Source organism: Polypterus senegalus, chromosome 6 (assembly GCF_016835505.1).
Source record: "Polypterus senegalus isolate Bchr_013 chromosome 6, ASM1683550v1, whole genome shotgun sequence".
Lineage (NCBI taxonomy): Eukaryota > Metazoa > Chordata > Cladistia > Polypteriformes > Polypteridae > Polypterus > Polypterus senegalus.
Genome location: NC_053159.1, coordinates 2380674 through 2402500, shown reverse-complemented (window position 1 = coordinate 2402500; position 21827 = coordinate 2380674). Strand labels below are relative to the sequence as shown.

The window sequence follows — 21827 nt, the reverse complement described above, 5'->3', positions numbered from 1 at the left end:
TTATCGTAAGAGTATTCCTTATCTACGATCAGGAGAAAATATGAAGCTGGTTCTAAATTAAATGTCATTGAAGTAGTGAAAGAAATTGGCAACTTAGCTGCTGCAACAAACTTCGATGTGCCTGAGAAACTGATGGGAGAGATTGGAGGAGGCAAGAAGATGTAAAACAAAAAAAAAAAAATGAAGGGTCGCACTTTTGAACGAGCGTATAAGTCGGGGTCTGACTTTATGATCAATTTTTTGGGTTTCAAGACCCCGTCTTATACGTGAGTATATACGGTATTTAATTTGGTTTTGGCCATCATTTTTGTGCCAGGATTGTCAGGTCACGTGACCATGATTTGTCACATCTATGATGTTACCTGATACTCCAGTATAAAATGGCTACAGGGCAAGCAGTAAAAACTTCAGTGTCTAGCAGTAGCGCGTTTCTCTTTTCAAGTAGGCCCGGTGCGAGATTCGTGTCTATTTTGTGATCTCCCCTTTGACGTTCAATTTTGGTTTGCCACAGTGCCTTGTTTCCTCGATATCTTTACGATGTTGGGCCCGACACGGACTCCTGTTCCAGCCTGCGTTATTATTATCTCTTTTTCTTCCTCTCACGATAATCCCGGAGACTCTCGTCTCACATCACCTGCATCCACACTTCAGCTTCTTCCCTGCTAACCTTAGTGCCCTCCGTAATACCCTCAGCGAAAGGTTTCACCGGGATGTGGCAATGATGTAAAAGCGGGATCAAGGCAAAGTGGAACCCATGCGAGGCTGTCGGACACAAAAATGAGACGCATCAGACGGCGAGTACAACAAAAACTCGGCAGCAAAACATTTGAGCCCAACTGAACGAACGCAGAGCGTCAGCATCATTAAGCGAGTAAACACACTACATTTAAGAGTACCGCTGACTTCATGTTTCTCCAAATGCCTACGTGATACAGTCAATCCGAAATTAAATTCAGCTTAGACGCCGTTTATCATAATCACCAAAAGTTTTTCAGGAAGGAAATTTTGTTGTCCAGTGATATTCGGGAAGAAAGTCCCAGGGAACAAATATGACCCCCAAATCCCAAAGACCTGCTCGGGTCGGACGGAAACAGAAAGACTGAACCAGTGCAAGTGAGGGGCTTCCTTTGAAATTGTCCAACTGATCCCCATCGGCCAGCGTGAGGAGCCTTTGGTCTTGGGGTGCACTGGCCTGTCCCAGATATTCCTTTCGTTTATCGAGGAGCCTGAACCATCTTCTAAACCCTCGGAGAGATTCCATTTGAAATTCTGGGAAAATCTACACGGACGGGTCTGAGATGGCGATGGCGACATTCCTAAACATGATCAGGAAGTCATGGCTATCTCAGCAGCATGAGGGACAGCACAAATGGGATGCTGAGATGGGATGCACTGATTGGACATTCCCACAAGGATCAATGGCACTGGTCCAGGAAGGAAAGTATCAGACAGAATTAGGTTTTCGGCTTCTTTATTACCAAAAAGTCATTTAATATTTAAAGAGAAGATGGCAAGAACTTCAAACGCCATATCTGCTAAAGAAGAATGTCTAACAGCAGAACATAAATGTCATAAATCAAATCAAGTCAGTTCTTCACGACTGAACGGCCAGCCAGCCACTGGAAGTGTGACGACAGACCCAGGGCTCATCAAATCACTCACATTTTCTGTCTTAAGCACACATTTATATTGTGTAACAAAAAATAAAACGCCATTAGAACCTGCTCTGACAAAACACGACACCCGAGCTGACAAATAACGGAAACGCCACACGTCTCGGACTGGCGTGCTCTTCTGCCTGACAGCCTGAAAGCAAGACACGTCCGATTCACAGTTTTGGAGCTGTGCTGACACTTCGTCGGCTGGAAAGTGGAAACGTCAAGTGTGTCCAGAGCTTTTATTTATTAGGCTGGGTGAGAGGCCAGGCGGAACAGAGGAGCTGCCATGGATCGAGGCGAACGCCCAAGCCAAACATCAGAAAAAGCGGGCCGAACTTTCTAACAGAGGGTGCCCAAGCCCCCCAAAAAAAGGAAAGATTTCAAAGCAAAACCAAAGCCTGGTGGGACCTTCTCCTGAGTCGTCCAGCTGTTTTTAAGGACGATATCTGAAGTAGTTGGGTGTTGTTGTACCGTGTTAGCCGTTATGGATGCAATGAAGAGTCAAGCAAAATGGCGCCTTTCGTTGGCTAACTGAAGCCTTGCAAGTTGTAATCTTTATAGTCAGCCAATACAAGGCGTCCTTTTACTTGACTTCGTGATATTTACAGACGTTTGGTCAAAAATCAGACAAGTTCTTGATCAGGGTGTCCAACCACTCTGGTGGTTTTTATTCTGACCCTTTTCTTTAATTAGTGACCAGTTTCTGCTGCCAATGCCTTCATTTTAATTAACTTACTATTTCAGACTTTTTTCTTTAATTAGCAGCCAAGCAATAACGATGACAATAATTTACTTCTGCCACGTTAATGAGGGCAGATCACCGGAACACTTAATGGACTTGACTCTTGACTGCCATTGGCTGTTGTTCTTGTCTTGTTTTCTATTAAAAAGGTTTCTTTGTTAGATTATAGTGTGGCTCGTATACGCCATCTGTTGGAATGACAAACGCGATGCTTTGAAATGGGCGTGTAGAGAACGACGTCCTCGAGCGAGTGCATCGTGGGAGACGTCGTTAGCGGGGCCTCCTTTTGAGTCTTCAAGAGCGGTAATCACGGAGTCAAAGTGCAAACCCTCCAATGTCCAAGAGCGGTCCAGCATCTGTGCACTTTGTGAGAATTAACAGTTCAGTGTAAAGAATTAGACCGAAAAAATGGGCTCATCTGATGGTGGCGCGCTGGCACAGACACAGCAAAACAGAATTAGAGCTGGCAAAAACGTAAGAATGGGACCCAGCAAAAAAAAAAAAACAAATAAGAAAGCCAGGGGCGCAGATGCCACTTCAACCCACTGCTGTAAGTTGTTTTCATTTGTAGGACGTCTCATCATCATATCAAAATCATATCAAGTGTCTTGATTTCAGGCTGTGAGACTATAAAATACTAAACTTTGAAAGAGTGGATTGCGCTTCCACAAGCCCCGCACGTACAGATTTAAAACGTGTACCCGTCTCTGTACTGGCATACGTGTGCCACTCACCTAGGCCAAGTCTGTTGGGACTCGTCTCCCTGCTGCACCCTTGGCTGCGAGGGATTTTGCTTCTTTTCTCGGTGGTAGACGCTGCTGTCACTGGCACCCTCTGAGGCTTCCAGTAATTCTGGGCCAGCAATTTGCCAGGGGAACTGGAGCGGCTGCCAGCTGTAAAAAAAACAACAAGGAGTGCAGATTAAATATAGAGACGGCCTTTGATTTGTAATAAACAGTGGCACATGCAAAGAATAAACTCTTAATAACTATCAAAACGGCTCAACATGCCTACATTATACTCAAAGACTTCACTGAATATGCAAAGCTTCATACAGAGGCCAAGAATGGTGGAGACATCAACTGCCCGTCTTGACGTGACCGTCCCGTCTGGCACAGCTCAGCCAATTTCCAGTTTTTTTTTTATATTCATTTTAAATAAAAATAAACATTTTAAAAATACAGAACAAATATGAATAATGAATAATTCATTCTTATACCCATCCAATAACCTAAGGTAACGACTAGCCAACATTCATCATGTGGCCTCATTCGCAAAGTCCTGATTAACGAGAAACATCCGGAAATCCCGGAGCTGAGCTGAACCAGGCCAGGCACGGCACTGGCATCGGCCTGGACTGGCATGGCATGGCATGACGCCAGCCCGCGAGCTGAACGACACATGACTATGGCTTGCTAGTCTTTCAAGGCTTTCAGTGGAGACGATCTGCTGACCAGAGCCGCTCGCTTTAACACGGGCTCGCTCGTCAATAATTTCATTTGTGAATGAATAACTGACAGGCCCTCACTAATCACGCTTTAACAGTAAAGGCTAAAAAAGAAATACTGTCTAAAAAATGACGAGATAACTTTGACATTAAAACAGTTTGATTTGTTAAAATGGGCACCGTACGCTGTAAGAGAGCGTTCAAAATATACGTTTAATGTCCATTAAGACAGAAAGAAATCAGTAAAATCATTGAAATGACTCTAATAAAGGTTGACTTTTTATTACTGAAAGAAAGAAAGAAAGAAAGAAAGAAAGAAAGAAAGAACTTTTAAGACAGTGAAAGGTATGTACGTTATGGAATAGACAGCCTTACCACCGGCAGGATTAGCAGATCTGGATCCTGAGCATGAAAGCGTCAAAGAACAGCAAGATAAGAACATTACACATATAAAGCACAAAAATGGGAAAAGAATCAACATGTTTATGAAAGCAGCAGCTCTTTGTTCAGTTTCCAGATAAGAAAGCCAGCGTCGCGCATTCCCAGCATTCATGACGGCTAATGATGAGTAAGCTAAGTGAAGGACCACGAAGGACCACAAAGTGGCAAGGCCAGACATTTAAAAAAGGAGAAATAGAGCATTAACAATCAATTTGGTCTGATACTTAATAAAAGGACAGTTGTATGTATGTGTACATATACATAGAACACACACACACAGGGCTCAGAGTGCAGTACAAGAGTATTCGCCCTTCCTCATCTCCACGGGCTTTGCACTATGAATGGCCTCGGACCTTCGCACAAAATGCCACATCAGAAGACGGGACCCTGAGTGAACGCACAAAACATTTTTCAAATCAGGACTTTACTTAAGTAAGAGACACCCCATCACCATCCGGCAATTTCAGGACTTGGCTGCCACACCTTTACCAGTAGAGATGGCTAAGGTAAATGCTGCCTATAAACTGACTGTCAGTCTTCCTCGACGCTCACTCTTCTTTGCAGAACCGCTGGGAGACCCAAAAGCAGTCCTGAAAATGCCCACTGGAGAAAAATCCATCCATTCATCATCCAACCCGCTATATCCTAACTACAGGGTCACGGGGATCTGCTGGAGCCAATCCCAGCCAACACAGGGCACAAGGCAGGAAACAAACCCCAGGCAGGGTGCCAGCCCACCACAGGGCACACACGCACCCACACACCAGGCACACACTAGGGACAATTTAGGATCGCCATTGCACCTGACCTGCATGTCTTTGGACTGTGGGAGGAAACCCATCAGACACGGGGAGAACATGCAAAGTCCACGCAGGGAGGACCTGGAAAGTGAACCCAGGTCTCCTAACTGCGAGGCAGCAGCACTACCCACTGCGCCACTGTGCCACCCTTGGGGAAAGATTTCCTATCAAACCCCGAAGGAGTTGTGGCTGTGCCCTTGGGGTCATTTTGGTCAGATCCCTTGGGAGATCCCAGATGTTCTCCACTGTCAGATAATGGTGGAGTCCCAGCACCCCTTTTGATTGGTGTGTTTCCTCATCTCCTCTGGAGTTTCCTTTGGTTGAGGTGTAACGTTCTTCTAGAAACCCTGTAGTGATGACTTCAGCCTCAGAGTGAGGGTCAGTTTAGGGGGAGTTTAGATTCAGAGGGCTGGCTGTGTTCAGTCAGAAGGCGTTAATTATCAAAGAATGTTGGTCAGCGGTTTGACACAACCACTATGGGGGCAATTACTTTTTCACAGGGGAAACACAGGTGTTGGATATTTTGGATATTTTATTTTACTTAAATATTCTAAGTAGTAATGGAGTTCTAGGAGCTCTCTGGTGGCCTCTCTCTAGCATGACATTTTGTCTAAAGATCTGCAGCCATTCATTGTGACAAGAATGGACACCAGCCAGGGTGTAAATCCTCTTCCACAGCAGCTCTGTTCGACTCTTAGTAATGTCAGCAATTCATTCATTCATTCTTGATTCAGACTTAATAAAATTGCAGTTTGACTTAAAACTGTTTCTCTTCACATAAATGATTTGTCAGACTTAGGAAATGAAACAAAAACGCCCAAATCCCCAAAGCTGCTCTTGGCTCGCTGGCACTTTTAGGCCCCACGTCTGGTCCTGCCAGCCTCTCCAGTTGTCGATACAAATGGCTTCCAACATGTCAGGCTGATTCATGTCAATGGTGGATGGGATTTCAGAACATTACAAGAGGTCTGGAAAACACTGAGCCACTCAGTCCAATTAAGCCTGACAACGTTTCTATTCCATTCAACCCAACGCTGAACTTGGCCTCGTTGTTCACGATGTGCCATGCCAGTCTGTGTCATAAGGCAGGTCAACCAATTCAAGGCATATTTGGTACAGTCTGCTGTATGAACGCCAGCGTCTTCACTTTTGTCACATTTTATTATGTTGCAGCCTTATGCTACGAGGGGTAAATCAAAAATTAAAGGCAATTTGTACGCAGTAACTGCAATGGATAGTAGCTGACGCAATACAACATGACCGCAATGGCTTATGGGTAGCTCAAACACACAGCGCTGCCCTTTGCTGTTAATCTAGCCAAGCTCAGATGAACATGACGCTCCACTGTGTGATCACACAATTGTAGAACAACGTGCTGTAGTGAGGTTTCTTTGGGCAGAGGGAGTGAATCCTGGAGTCCTAAATGTTGGGAAATGACGGCGTTTTCTAAATAAGCGGAATTCTGGGAAATTAATTCATGGATTTATTTCTAGTAGGATTGACTACTGCGATGCGCGTTCACTGGATGTTCAAACTGTTCTTTATTCAGCCTCCAGTTAATCCAAAATGCTGCTGCAAGAATTATTACAAGAACAAGAAAATACGAACACATAATCCCAGTCCTCAAGTCCTTACACTGGCGCCCAGTTAAGTTTAGGGCAGATTTCAAAATCCTCCTCTTAACATATAAAGCCTTAAATGGCCGAGGTCCGGCTTACTTGTCTGAACTTATCATGACTTACAAACCTGAGCACACATTAAGATCTCAAGATGGCGGTCTGCTTAGGATTCACAGGATTAATAAAATAACAGGAGGAGGTCAAGCTTTTAGTTACAGGACCCCCTAAACTGTGCAGTGGTCTGCCTGCTCCTATAAGAGATGCCCCTTTGGTCTCAAATTTTCAAATCCCGGCTGAAGACTCACTACTTTAGTTTAGCACACCCTGACTAGAGCTGCTGATTAACTGTGCAGACTGTTATTAGCACTAAAACATCAGTAATATGATCAATGTTCTAATTTGTTGATAACCCTCACCTATTGTGTTTCTCTTCTCGGTACTCAAATGTGCCACTTGGTGCCCACAGCCCACCTGCCAAGTTGTTCTGCCTGCCTAAGGTAAAGTCATCTCTGATGGAGGATCACAGGAATCGTTGGGTAGAGGGATCCTGTCATCAGATTGGCTGGCCCAGCACTGACTCAGCTGTGGATTGGCCAATAGGGAGAGGCAGCTTGATGGCGGTGGTCCCAAACCGTATTATGGGATATCATCTACTGTTGATTCTTCTCTGTATTTGTAATATTTCTATTGCACTGTTATGTTGTATTGAGGATGACTTGTGTTCTGTTCTGTCTATTGTCTTGTATTGACCCCCTTTATGACACCCACTGCATGCCCAACCTACCTGGAAAGGGGTCTCTCTTTGAACTGCCTTTCCCGAGGTTTCTTCCATTTTATTCCCTTCAAGGGTTTTTTGGGAGTTTTTCTTTGTCTTCTTAGAGAGTCAAGGCTCCTGTCAAGAGGCTGGGCCTGTTAAAGCCCATTCTGGCACTTCTTGCGTGATTTTGGGCCACATAACAATAAATTGTATTGTATTGTATTATATTGTAAACACTAACCTTAGCTAAGAAAAGAGAGGCCTGTTGTTCTGATGAAACCAACATTGAACAGTTTGGTCTCAATACTAAGTGTCATGTCTGGCGGAATCCAAGAACTGCTCATCACCTACGCAATGCCATTCCAGCGATGGTGAGGGCAGCAACATGCTGTGAGGTTGTTTATCAGTGGCAGGGACCGGCAGACTAGTCAGAGTGGAGGGGACGCTGAACAGAGCAAAGTCTGGAGATCTCCATAATGAAAAACCAGCTAAAGAGTGTCCTGGACATCAGACTGTGCTGAAGGGTCACAAAGCAAGGACAACACAGATGTGGCTTGGGGACAACTCTGTGAATGTTCTTGAACACCTCAGGCATCTAATGATGGCCTACATCCAACCTGACAGAGCTTGAGAGGACCTGCAGAGAAGAAGGGCAGAAAATCCTCCAAATCCAGGGGTGTAGGGCTCAGGAAGACTCAGGAAGACTCCAGGCTGGAATGGGGCTTCAACTAAGCACTGAGTAAAGGGTCTGAATACTCGAGTCAATGTGAAATTTCAGCTTTTTATTTTGAATACATTACTAAGCATTCCTAAACTCCGAACCTTTTTTCTTTTGTCATTCTGGGGTGTCGAGTTCTTGCTTGATGGAGAAACAAACGAATAGAAATGATTGTAGCACAAGGCTGCAACATCACAAAACGTGACAATAAAAGGTCTGAAGACTTTCTGATGGCTCTGTAGCTCCTTTATCCCATTTCATTTGTTGAACCCGCTTCATCCATTACTGGCTCATGAAGAGCGGGCAGTGAATTAAAAAGTGAACATTCAAAGGTGGGTGGCGCAGTGGGTATCGCTGCTGCCTCGCAGTAAGAAGACCCGATTTCGCTTCCCAGGTCCTCCCTGCATGGAGTTTGCATGTTCTCCCCGTGTCTGTGTGGGTTTCCTCCCACAGTCCAAAGATATGCAGGTTAGGTGGATTGGCGATCCTTAATTGTCCCGTGTGTGGGTGTGTGTTTGTGTGTGCCCTGCGGTGGGCTGGCACCCTGCCCGGGGTTTGTTTCCTGCCTTGCACCCTGTGCTGGCTGGGATTGGCTCCAGCAGACCCCCTTGACCCTGTAGTTAGGATATAGCGGGTTGGTAAATGACTGACTGACATTCAAGGGCTCTCCTTTAATTCCTTTGGGGTATGAAGACCCACTTCACTGGACAGACCGGGCCCGGCCCTGAACTTCAGCCACATTTTACGTCTACGGCAACTAAACTTCAGACGTTATGCACTGTCACATGACTGACGTCTTAAAAGGAATTTTTACATTCCAACCAAGTACTTTTTACAGTTTTCAAAGACACGCAGGCGAGGTGGATTGGCGGTTCAAAATTGTCCCTAGTGTGTGCTTGGTGTGTGGGTGTGCCCTGCGGTGGGCTGCCACCCTGCCCAGGGTTTGTTTCCTGCCTTGCGCCCTGTGTTGGCTCCAGCAGACCCCCGTGACCCTGTAGTTAGGATATAGCAGGTTGGATAATGGATGGATTTCAAAGTAGGGATCTCAGGCTGTTCCCGCCTTGAGTTCTATGATTCCTGGGATTCCATCTGTGCCACGCCCCTGCCCTGGATAGGTGGGTTCGTAAAACAGATAGATGGAGTGGATGACAGTCAAATACTGGAATGTGCCAATATCTGATGCCCAGTTCTGCACCCGTTAATTCATGTTGACCGACGTCTACACTGACTGATGCACTGTGACCAATCAACTCGACAAAGGCAATGTGGCTCAGTGACCCGGTGTTGGCCTGTGCCAGGGGTCTCCTACTGCTTAAACCGTGTAAACCCCCCAGATGTTCATCCCTTCAGACACAGTACAGTCCAGACCAGGCTGGTGTACGTCATATGTGATGTGTGCCGTGATACTCACGTTGAGACTGGGACACCACTTTGGCTCGACTGCGGCCCCGGTTGTCAGCCGGAGTTGTGCTGACCCCCACAGTGCTGCCCGAGCTTTGTCTTCTGGTGCGCACTCGTCCTGTGGAAAAGAATCAGCAAAGACGTCAATAAGGTGAGCGCATTTCAAAGTGCAGTCAACTCAAATCTTCAATCAGCTTTAAAGCAAATGCGCGCGAGATTCACGTGTCGGTTACAATTCATCACATTGTCCACTGGGTTTGTGCAGCCATGCAACTACGTCTTCTTCTGAGACTACGTGAAAAGGCAGAGTCATTAAAAAAAGACTTTTCTCTTTACCCCCCTTGACATGAACAAGACATCAACGTTGAACCGAACAGAGGAGCGATGGAATAACTCAGACGTGAACTTTGAGAATCGCACATACAACATCGCGTCTGGATGGTACTCAGCGGCTCAGAGGCGACACAATGTAAACCCCCTTCCCAGAATCCCCCACGTAGAGTCAGGACAAGGCACACGAGCGAGCGACGCAGCCCAAGCTTCCTCTTTCGGCGTTACACACAAATACATTTCAATACACACATACAGCGCCTACGTGAAGCATTCAGCGTCCATATTTTAGATTTTATTAGTAGAGAACACTGAGCCACAGTGGGTTGAATCTGACGCTGAGAAAAAAGACCCTTTAATTCTGAATTATCTAATCCAGGGGTCTCCAACTGCACTCCTGGAGGGCCGCAGTGGCTGCAGCTTTTCATTCGAACCCAGAACCAGATTTTGCTGCTAATTAACTCTTTGCCTTCATTTTAATTTTAATCCTACGTTGATGGATTAAAGGCCAGAAGTCCACGTGACTGTCATCATCAAGTCGTGCCATGAGAACCCAAAATAAAACGGGGACTGACTGTGAGGTCATTGATGTGAGGCAGAATGCTAGAGGGGGCTCGGTGGTCTCGTGGCCCCTGCAGATTTGATTTTTTTTTCTCCAGCTGTCTGGAGTTTTTTTCTGTCCTCCCTGGCCATTGGACTTTACTTCTTACTTCTTCTCTGTTAATGAGTGTTCTCTGAGTTGAATTCTTACTTTGTCTTTTTTCTCTTTCTTCATCATGTAAAGCACTTTGAGCTCCATTATTTGCATGAAAATGTGCGACAGAAATAAATGTTGTTGTTGTTAATTGATGCACAACTTAAGACTCAGGCCCCTGTGCTCTATGGCCGGCTTGTCATCCCGGCCAATACCCCAGGGCCACCAGATGGCGCTCTCCCTGCAGCATGGAGGTGCCCCGGATACCAGCAGCGAATCATGGACAATGGTGTTCTCCTCTACAGCCCTGCTGGATCCCACAAGGTCTGATTGCCAACAGAGGACGCTGCAGGGAGGCCCAGAGAGTCACATGTGCCCCAAAACCCGGAAGTACGTCGTAGGCAAAGCGACAACGGAAGTGACGCACTTGAAGAAGAGGATTTCTATCTGACCCGGAAGTGATCAGGAGTCACATGGCCTGAAGGATGAGAACCACTTCCGGGTCAGGGACTATAAAAGACTCTGAGAAACACCAGAGCGTGGGGCTGAGCTGGGTGGAAGGTGGCAACGCGTCTGGGAGTGGAGGATTGATTATTGAGTATTTTTTATTGTTTATTAATGAGTATTGTGGAGAGGAGGGCGCTTTGTGCACCGTTATTAATAATAAAGGCAACTTGTTGGACTTTTACCTTTTGTCTGACGTATTGTCCGAGGGTTCAAGAGGACGAGAGCGCCCTCTGTCTGTCACACCCCTTAATTATTTCTTTTTTTCCTTACTTAGCAACCAAACAATATTAAGAAAGGGCAGCACGGTGGCACAGTGGGTAGCACTGCTGCCTCACAGTTAGTTTGCTTCCCAGGTTCTCCCTGCGTGGACTTTGCATGTTCTCCCTGTGTCTGCATTAGGTTAGGTGCATTAGCGATCCTAAATTGTCCCTAGTGCGTGTGCCCTGCGGTGGGCTGGCGCCCTGCCCAGGGTTTGTTTCCTGCCTTGTGCCCTGTGTTGGCTGGGATTGACTCCAGCAGATCCCCGTGACCCTGAAGTTAGGATATAGCGTGTTCGGGCGATGACTGACAGACTGACTGACAATACATGGTGGTCTGGATCTAATTATGCAGATCCAGATCGTCTGGATGACTTTGATTTATGGCGGGATGATTCCAGTTCGGCGCGAAGACGATTCTTCACGTCGTCAGTTTGCACACTTCTCGATGGTCCGGGATTTTTCGGGTGATTTTCTGTGTAATAAACTTAATAAGTTATTGCGTAATGAAAATTGCATGATTAGAACTGGACCACCTATATTAAGACACCAAATGAACCATCACACAGTAACTGAAAGTAAAGAAAGGTGAAGGCCTCAGTAATGTCGATCTGCTCAGGTCCACCTCAGGTTCAGCGCTCTGAAAAAAGAAAATCAACAGCTTTGGAAACGTCTGCCATGGCCGAATGAGCGAGCGCCATGGAATGAAATAACAACGAGAATTGGCTTCAAGTTAAGAAACTGAATGAAGGTTGGAGTTTGAGGCCCCGACTCAGCTGCTCATCTGTTGGCTCACTCACGTCACATCAAATTTATGTTTAGGTGTCGTTGAAGGAAAAAAGAATTAAATTCAGTGGTCCGAGTCTCCAGAAAAGTCCATTAAAATAAAGGGAAAGAGTTAATGAGCAGCAAAAACTGGTCACTAATTAAGAGTTAGGATGAAACCCTGCAGCCAGTGGGGCCCTCCAGGACCGGAGTTGGAGACCCCTCATCTAATCTAATGTAACGTAACGTCAAAGAGAGCACAGATCTCTGCAAAGTGGTCTACGTGAATGGCAAATGTAAAACAGAAACTAACTGAGCCCGGTGACAGTCACGTGTGTGCGCATAGGGGACAGCTGAAGGAAGGGCTCTAGTGACTGTAATTCTACCGCCACACCAGGGGTTGGCGCTGTCTCTTACAACCTTTCTCTCTTCCTCCCTCTGCAGACCGGATGATTGACGGCTGGAACGCCTCTGATGTCACGTCCACCCGGACCCGCCTCTTCCTGCCCGGAGGACAGAAAGCCAGAAGCTCGTGTCTAAAGAGACCTTTCTACAAGTATTTGCTTGTTCTTTCCTCTTTGCCTGCGGTCCAGTTATACAGGGTGGTATCGATGTCTTTTGATCTTCTTCCAGCACATACGTATTCAGGTCTGCATTTCACAGATGGCAGCCATGACAGCCTTCGGTTCTTTATGCACAGGTCTCTCTGTCAGCTTTTCACATCTGGACACGGCCATCTCTCTCCATCGGAGCACAAGAAGAACTTAAGAAGTTTGACAAACGAGAAGAGACCATCCAGCCCAGCAAACCCGTCTGTGGAGCTGCATCCAGATTTTTCATAATTTCTTCTCTGTAAAACTGCTCATGCCCTGTCAGGCCACATGGTGGTTGTGGGTGAGCAGCCTGTGTCCATAAAACAGAAAATCATCGACCACCCCCTTTAATATGACAGCCCACCCACTGGCTTTAGGGGTCTCGTCATTAGTTCAATGGAGGTCACCTGTCTTGGGGTTTCCATTGATTGCATGAGAAGGTTCAGTGTGTGGCGAGTCAGGATGGAGGCCTGATCTACACAATGAAACACAACTGGCAACTCCAGGAGAAGCACAAGTCCGGGGATGGGGACAAGAAAACCTCCAAGTCGCTGAACCTCCAATTAAATTAATTCAAATTAAGAAATGGAAAGAGTGTGGCAGAGCTGGGCATCGACTAGAAACTCAAGGAGGGAGGCCACCAGGAGACCTCTGGGTACCCTAATGGAGTCACAAGCTTCAGTGAATGAGACTGGAGAGACTGTGCAGATGACAACTGGGTCTGGGAGCTACACCAGTTACAGCTCTGTGGGAAACGCACAGGACATCTCGGCAGGGGAGACTCTGGAAGAACGTTCTGGTGGTCTGATGAAACCCCAGTGAAGCTTTCCAGCTGTCAGATTAAATGGCGTGTTATGCTGCACATTATCACAAGCACAGTGTCCCCTCTGCTAAGCACGTCGGTGGCAGGTATCGGGGCCTGCGGATGCTTTTCTACAGCGGGAACCGGAAGGGAAGGGAGAAGAAGGTGAAGATGGCAAAACACGGGGAGATCTTGAGGGACAACCTGATGACGTCTGCAAGAAACCTGCACCTTCGGGAGAAGACAACAAGCACAAGCAGAAAGGAATGGCGTCAAAACAGCCAAGTGAACGTCCTGGAGTGGCCGAGTCAGAGTTCAGATCTCACTCTAGTAGCAAAGGCTGTCCACTCACGACAGAGCACAGAAGAATGAGGAGTGCGAGGGATGACAGGCATGGGCTGGCGCTTTGACTTGGACGGGGTAACATTCAGGAAGCCAATGTAAGTAAGTAAGGAACAGGGGGAGACATTGCATTCGGAGCAGTGGCTTCCCTCATACACTAGATGGCAGCACAACCAGACCAGAACTCCCACATGGACACCCGCAAGGCATAATGGGAATTGCAGTCCTAGGGGAAAGCCCATTTGGAGTCCGTGAGGGCCACTGAAGAGAAATGTAGGGTTGTACAAGACTTCTGATCGACCCAGAAGTACTTCCATCAGGCTATGCTCTGGCACAAGAAGTTCTCCCGGGTCTACGATAAAAGGAGCCGCCCTGCCACATCCAGGGGAGGAGAGGAAGAGTTTATAATTGTGGTGGTTTAAATGGAAGTTCATTGTGAGTAATAAACCGTAGGCTTGCACTGAGGACTTGTGTCTGTGCGGTTGTGTTTGGGGCTCTCTGGTGCCCCCCTGTGGTTCCCAGCAGAAATGTCCGAGCCGACAGAGAGAGAGAGAGAGAGAGAACAGTGCCCACAGACTCAAGGCTGGCATGGCTGCCATCTACTAATTACTAACGTGAAGCGGGTGTATATTGATGTGACCAATTCTTTTGTGTTTCAGACTTACCACTTTGCAGAGATCTGTTGTCACGTTAACATTAAAGAGTCTTTTTCTGTCAAACAAGTCAAATTACTTCCGTTGTGTTTCAACGTCGTGTGACGACCCAATGTGAAAACTTCCAAGTTGGCGAATACTTTTTATGAGCACCTTTATATTCACACACACACACACCGTACATGGAGAAACACAACACACACTGTCCGACTTTTCCAGTCCTGCACATAAAGTTTTAACAGACAACAAATCACATCGAGAAATGAAGACAAATCTAAAACAGAGGGACATTGAGCTCCTTACACACGTGACACCGGTGATCCGGACTGCTGCTGGTCACCTAAGCCACTCCTGTCAGAGGTCCATGAAGATCGGGACGCCGCCGTGTCCTCACAACAAAGTGTGTTTCGCTCCTCTGGCAGATCTTATTCTGTTTGTTTGTTTCTTTTCAACACAATTTAAGACTCTGGACGATGAGGATCGTGCTTTATCTTTGAGCTCCCCCTTTAAATCTTCCCCTTGTCTACGGTTTTCTTGTAATTGCCTATTCTGCGATTTCCTCTCATGTTTGTCACACACGTGCCACCTCATCACCTCCAACGCAACTTGTTGATTACAGTGCAATAGATGACATCTTGTGTATTAGTGTTTCATGTGCCTTGAATGTCCGTGTTCTACCGCATTTCTTATCTTATCCCTTTGTAATTATAATTATATTTTTTTTATATTTCTTTGACACCGCAGGGACTGTGCCTGATTGTGTTACAATGACAATAAAACAGATTCTGATATTCTGATGTGGTAGGCCTCAGTCTCACACACACACACACACACACACACCTAAACACTCGCTCTTATCTGTGGAGTGTAACTACAATCCCATATGAATATGGCAGGACGTGCCAATGTCATTAGGAAAGACACAAAAGCAGGTAAGCAATCCATCCACCTTCATGAGGTAACACAAATAAATTCGAATAATTAGCCAGACTGGGTTACTTTATCATTGGCTAAAATATTTTCACATTTGACATGAAATAAACGAAACAAAAGAAAAGGAACAGTCACGATGTGACAAGGAGAGGAGAACGGGGATCACAGGACATGCTTTGCACCCGAGCACTGGACTGACTGGCTATGATGGCCTCACTGTGGCCCACATTAATGGCACCCTGGCCTTGCACTTCAGGTTGATCACGAATGACATCTCCTGAAGGACGAGGGCAGCGAATCACCGAGGGGTCAGACAGCCGCAGTCACTGAAATGCAAGCCACATGGGTGTTGGAACTGAAGAGGAGACTCTTGACCACAAGTTAGGGGTCTGTGGTGGTGCGTGAGTTTTGAAACACAGACATTGTGGGCGTGCGGGGGGCCAAACAGTATTAAACGAGAAAACTGGATGATCGCGTTTGCACATCTCCCTTGGGACAACACCATTAGTTTGGCCAGTCACCTCACTACTGCCTCGGGAGGGAGTCCGTTGTAAAAAAAAAGGCACCTGACGCCACTTTAGTATAAAAGGAGTCCGAGTTGGATAGACGGGGAGAAAGAAAGAAAGAAAGAAAATAAAAGGATGGAGGAGTAAAGACAGCACAATAAGAAAGAAAGAAAGAAAGAAAGAAGGATGGAGGAGTAAAAAGAGCACAATAAGAAAGAAAGAAAGAAAGAAAGAAAGAAAGAAAGAAAGAAAAAAGGATGGAGGAGTAAAGACAGCACAATAAGAAAGAAAGAAAAAAAGAAAGAAAGAAAAAAGGATGGAGGAGTAAAGAGAGCACAATAAGAAAGAAAGAAAGAGAAAGAAAGAAAGAAAAGGATGGATGAGTAAAGAGAGCACAATAAGAAAGAAAAAAATAAAGAAAGAAAACAAAAGGATGGAGGAGTAAAAAGAGCACAATAAGAAAGAAAGAAAAAAAGAAAGAAAGAAAGAAAGAAAGAAAGAAAGAAAGAAAAGGATGGATGAGTAAAGAGAGCACAATAAGAAAGAAAAAAATAAAGAACAAAAGAAAGAAAGAAGGATGGAGGAGTAAAGAGAGCACAATAAGAAAGAAAGAAAGAAAGAAAGAAAGAAAAAAGGATGGAGGAGTAAAGACAGCACAATAAGAAAGAAAGAAAGAAAGAAAGATGGAGGAGTAAAGAGGGCACAATAAGAACGAAAGAAAGAAAGAAAGAAAGAAAGAAAGAAAGAGGGGAGTTGTTTCCCAAGTGAGCGAGGACAATCTCTCTGAAAGGTCACATGGAAAGACAGTTTCCCCTCGGGGACTAATGCGGGGTATCAAACACTAAATATGGTGAGCAGGCCGGTGCCGTGGTCAGGTATTCTGGCAGTGGGGAGTTGGCACCTCAGTGGGTGAGAGCAATGGCACACACTGGGTAGCGTTGTTGCATCTGAACATCCAGGGAGCAGGAACAACCGATGGGCTCCAGGAGATCCTCCAGAGGATGCCAGGGTGACAGTGGTGGGATGATGGAGCAGGGCTTGGGCGCCCAAGCAGTTTTCGGGGTTGTCTCAGGTCCCATTGAGCAGGCCTGATGGGTGTGGAGGACCTGAGAAGGTTCAGCGCCTGATTTGATTCCTATGATTTTTACTCCTGTCTTTTCATCCTCTTTGTTTGGATTATTAACTCTTTATTTATTAGTTAACTGATTTTACCCCCCTCTCCCCATTGTATTAGTTCTTTATTTGAAGAAATGGCCCCACCCTATTTACTGAACACTCCCTAATCCATCCATCCATTTTCCAACCCGCTGAATCTGAACACAGGGTGCCAACCCACCGCAGGACACACACAAACACACCAAGCACACACTGGGGCCAATTTAGAATCACCAAACACTCCCTAATTTAATTATAAAATACACAGCACACATTGGGGCGCCAGTCTTGTTGTTGTGTGTCTTTGTGGCCCCAGCTGTCCCAGTTGGGACTATCAATGCTCAGGTTCAAGGAGGTGACGATGCCAGCTGTGGGCAGCCTGGGCATCACACAGATCTTCAGTTCAAATCGACTTGCGTTCCGATCTCTCCAGATGTATATTTTAGCACAAGTCGCCTGTGTTTTGCATGTTTTGAGCCTACGACTGGGTGACTAACAAGTGGATCATTCGAAAGAAGTAACAGGAGACTTTTTTCACAAATTGGTCACCATTGGCTTGTATTTCATAATAATAATAATACGTTTTATTTATGTCGCGCCTTTTCCATGCTGCTAACAACACTTTTCATGGTATTAAATGATAACTTTTTTATTTCTGATCAGGATGTAAATGCGACATTCATTTGTTCCTTGGCCATCGCTACAAACTACTTGGGGTACGTCATTTTTGGGTGGGGTATTCCTGTAAATACACGAAACACAAATGTTTTTGCTGCGTCCTTTCTAACGGCTACTGACGCCTCCAAGTTGGTAACTGAGGGGTAAACAATCACGACAGACTTCGACTGTTTTCACCATACAGACACAGAAGTAGGAGTACACCATGCACACACAACATGCAGTGCAACATTGTCCACAGATGAACACGTGGCATACGCTTTGTGACGACAGATACCAAGAGGGGAAAACAGGGTTGTCAACAGACGCGTCACAGAAACAGACATCTTACCCTCTGATTTAGCGGAAGTACCATCTTTAAGCAAATCAAGAAAGCAAGGAAAGGGATAACATTAGCATGTGGAGTCGGATGGGCCATGTCCCATACATAACATCAAATAACAGTCTGAGCACGATAATCCAAACCAGGCATGGGCAGGGCGCCAGGCAATCATAGGGCCCACCCACACATACGCAGGGACAATTTGGAATCACCAATCAATGGAAGCGGCAGGTCATCGTGGGGCAGTGGGGGGATAGTGTGGTGGGAAAGCTGGATCCCACACGGACACATGGAGAGTGTGTGGACCCCAATCTACCCCAAATATTCTGTAATGACTCTCGCTGGGACGAAGCAATCTGAACGAAACAACGTGCCATGTGCTCCTCAGTAAATGGAGCTTCAGACGAGCCGGGATGCCCCTGCGTCAGAGCGATGACGGCCGTCGCGACGTTTAACCTCCATTTTGCAACTTCTGGGTGCACACCACCCGTACCAATTCACTCAGTCAGGACGGTGGTGTACATTACTGAGCAGCGCATCTTCATGGTGCCAACCTATTGGGTCACCAATTTGTTGAAGTGACGACAGAATCAACTGGATGATCGTGAGTTAACGGATGGTGACTTCCAGCAAGATGGGGCAACACACTGGCAAGGAGCTTGGCAGAAATGGAGTCCATCTTCAGCAACGGGGTCATTTCAAAGGGGCTTTGGCCACCACAGTCGCCAGATCTGAGACCACCAGACTTCTTCCTTCAAAGGGAAAGTCTTATCGGAACAACACTGTGGAAGATTTGAAGGAAAACATCCCACGTGAAATTGCTGCTATTTCCCCCTTGAGATGCTTGCAGAGACGTTGAGGAACCTGGAGCGCCGTGTCGAAATGTGTGTGGCAGGAAACGGAAACCACGTCCAGCATCGCAAGTCATGCAATCGATTACACCAACGTCAAGGCATAGAGCGGATTGTTTGGTTCAGATTGCTTCATCCTAACGGGAGTTACATCAGAATATTGGCGGCCTCTTTCATATAGAAGTGTTATGAACCCCATTCTGTTTGCTGATTTTCATAGAATTTAAACATTTCTTTTTCTAGATTTGGCTCCCGGAACTTACAGAACGTGCACTTCCTGACGTGATGTGTGAGCGTGTGGACAGCAGGCAGTAACCGAAGTGAACCGTGAATTTGACCTCTCACTACAAAGAGGCTAATTGTCTATTATTAAGGAAGTGCCATTGCTGATGGGAAATCGCAGAACATGTCAAGCGTGGTACAAATCCAAGACCCACGTACCGCACATGCCAATTAACACATTTCACTAACTCTGGCGTCTTTTAAAATGAAGTGTTTCATTTAGAAGCAGCATGACGTCTCGGCCGATGTCATGTACGAAACGTCCCAAACGGCGTCGGCGACTCGAGCGCACACTTACCTAGAGACGCGTACGAGCCCGGAGGCAAGGCAGCCGCAGAGCTGAAGGGAGTCGCCGTGGGAACCGCCGTCATTCTTGACTTGGCACTTGCTGCTGCATTGACGTCAATGTCACTTCGGGACCGCTGGAGGGACCCTGGAGTTGTCACCGACTTGGAACTGACTGAAGATGCTTTAGGAAATCAGGAAAAAGAAAGACATTCGTCAGAGGCCAGGCCTTAGCCCTGCTCCGGCCGCAGTAAAGAGAAACCAAGATGGAGACGGTTAAACCCCGTGACATGCTTTTCATTGTGTCCCTGTCATGACCCTTTCACATGTTCTGACTCCAACCACTAACTCAAATCAGTCCCAAAGCTCCCACGTTTGTTCGGCCACCGCTGCACCACAAGTGTAAATTCCGTCAGTTTCAGCAATGCACGTCAGTTCTGATTGGTCCCTGCACCACTATGGGGGCGCCTGGATGGTCCCAGAGCCATGGACTGCATAGACAGGAAGTGCTGCCGGAAAATCATCATGGAGCACCCGGAGAACATCATAAAAGGGACATTCGGAGAGCCAGAGTCGGGTGGAAGAGTTCAGAGCGTGTGACAGAGGAGTGGAGGTGGCAGAAGAAGAGAGCAGAAAAAGCTGTGATGTGCTGTGTGTCTTTGGACTTCTGGCGGTCTCCATGTCTGTCTGTGTCCGGGCTGCTCTTTCACACCGTCTATCTAAACTGACGAGACCAATACAGTGCACTAGTTTTTTATGCTTTGACGTGTCATTTAGAAATAATTGAACACTTACCTTGCAATTTTGTCAGAACACTTCACAATAAAAGTAACCGTTAAACGGACGATTAAAAAAATGTATGACTTACTTCTGGACACACTGCTTCCAGTTGGACTTCTCTTTGTAGACAATGGACGGCTGACAGAAAGAAAAGGAGAAAACAACAATTAGAATGGATGGCAGATAACGTTCAATGAAGTGAATGCTTTCTAAACCAGATTTCTGACAATATTTTGATGGGCCCACAAGATCAGAATATGAAAACATTTTCTGTCAATGAATCCAATTCAGGGTCACGCGGCGCAGCAACGCAGAGCACATGGCTGATAATTCTGCTCCTACAGTTGAGTGACGTGAGGAGCCCCCTTTTAGGGGTGACAGGCAGTCCATTGCTGACCACCAGGTTTTGGAGAGCTGGGAGGAAAACCCATGCAGAGGTAGTGAGAACGTGCAGAAGACACAAATAACGACCAGGGAGGGGGTCACACACTAAATGGCTACCAACTCACATCTCCTTCAAGCGCAGTTTCATTTTCTTGTAAGACCAACTGCAGGCTCCTCTCAAGACATTTCCAGGCTGACCCCATTAAATTGGGGTAGACAGACTCGGTCCTGAAGGGTCACATTGCTTAATTAGAAACCAAATCTCTAAGAGATGTTCTTTAATTTTATGATTTGTTTGTGGTTTTATTCGCCCACGTCAGCTCCTTCTTATATCCTAGGCCACCATCTTAGCTAGAAGCAGGTGAGTAATTCTCAGTCCTTCACTTTGTTCTCTTCGTTAAACCAGGTGAACACACACAGGTGTACTGTACATGGTGACAAGTGTGTCACTGCCTCATATTGCTAACTAGCTGTCCCCAGCGGCTCCGCCCACGTAGTAGTGAAACGGGAGAAACTTTAAAAATTAATAAACAAAAAAAAAAATGAAATTCTGGCCAATCAGAAGGCAGGTACCCTCCAACGTCAAATGTTGGCAATGTATCTGATCGTGTTCAGCTCTGATGGGAGAGCGGCCCCCGCGTGGCCATGCTATCTCTGCCAATGAGCAGCTACCCTCTAAAGCACGTGGAGCTCTGATCTCTCTCTCAATAACATCAAACGTTACTCCTTAACAATCTGTAGATGATAATGTCTGCTGAACAAATGGGTATGGCTAGCTGAGCGGAGGCAACACGTGGCGAGAGGCAGAGCGACTCAAATGGAGGCTGACGCGTGAGTGAGGAGGGTCCCGTCCGGCTCCCTGCTCCTGAGGTCCCGCAGCCTCTCTCTTGGATTCAATGAGACTTAGAGCAGTGAGAGAAGTCGTAAAATCAACCAGGATGTTCAAGCAAATTATAGAAAAAAACCAATCTAAATCCGTTAAGTAGTTTTCTCGTGAAGAATGGACAGACATACAGATAGGCATTGGATATTTTTATATTATATATATATATAAATATATATATATATATATATATATATATATATATATATAGTGATGGACAGCCGACACACCCAGTACGCTAG

At 46.1% G+C, this 21827-nt stretch overlaps 1 protein-coding gene across 30 annotated transcripts in view; it reads right to left on the bottom strand.

Annotated features, from left to right (window-relative positions):
• Positions 1-21827, bottom strand: part of clasp1a (cytoplasmic linker associated protein 1a) — a 317477-nt gene that overhangs the window by 103130 nt on the left and 192520 nt on the right. For 18 of the 30 annotated variants that reach the window (XM_039755243.1, XM_039755255.1, XM_039755246.1 and 15 more), the window contains 6 exons: positions 20407-20456; positions 19552-19722; positions 18130-18153; positions 9594-9701; positions 4223-4249; positions 3135-3293 (listed from right to left, as the gene is read on the bottom strand). In XM_039755243.1, coding sequence (XP_039611177.1) covers positions 3135-3293; positions 4223-4249; positions 9594-9701; positions 18130-18153; positions 19552-19722; positions 20407-20456 — 539 coding nt within the window. The remainder of the gene's footprint in view (positions 1-3134; positions 3294-4222; positions 4250-9593; positions 9702-18129; positions 18154-19551; positions 19723-20406; positions 20457-21827) is intronic. The other 12 variants (XM_039755249.1, XM_039755273.1, XM_039755274.1 and 9 more) reach the window with 3 other exon arrangements.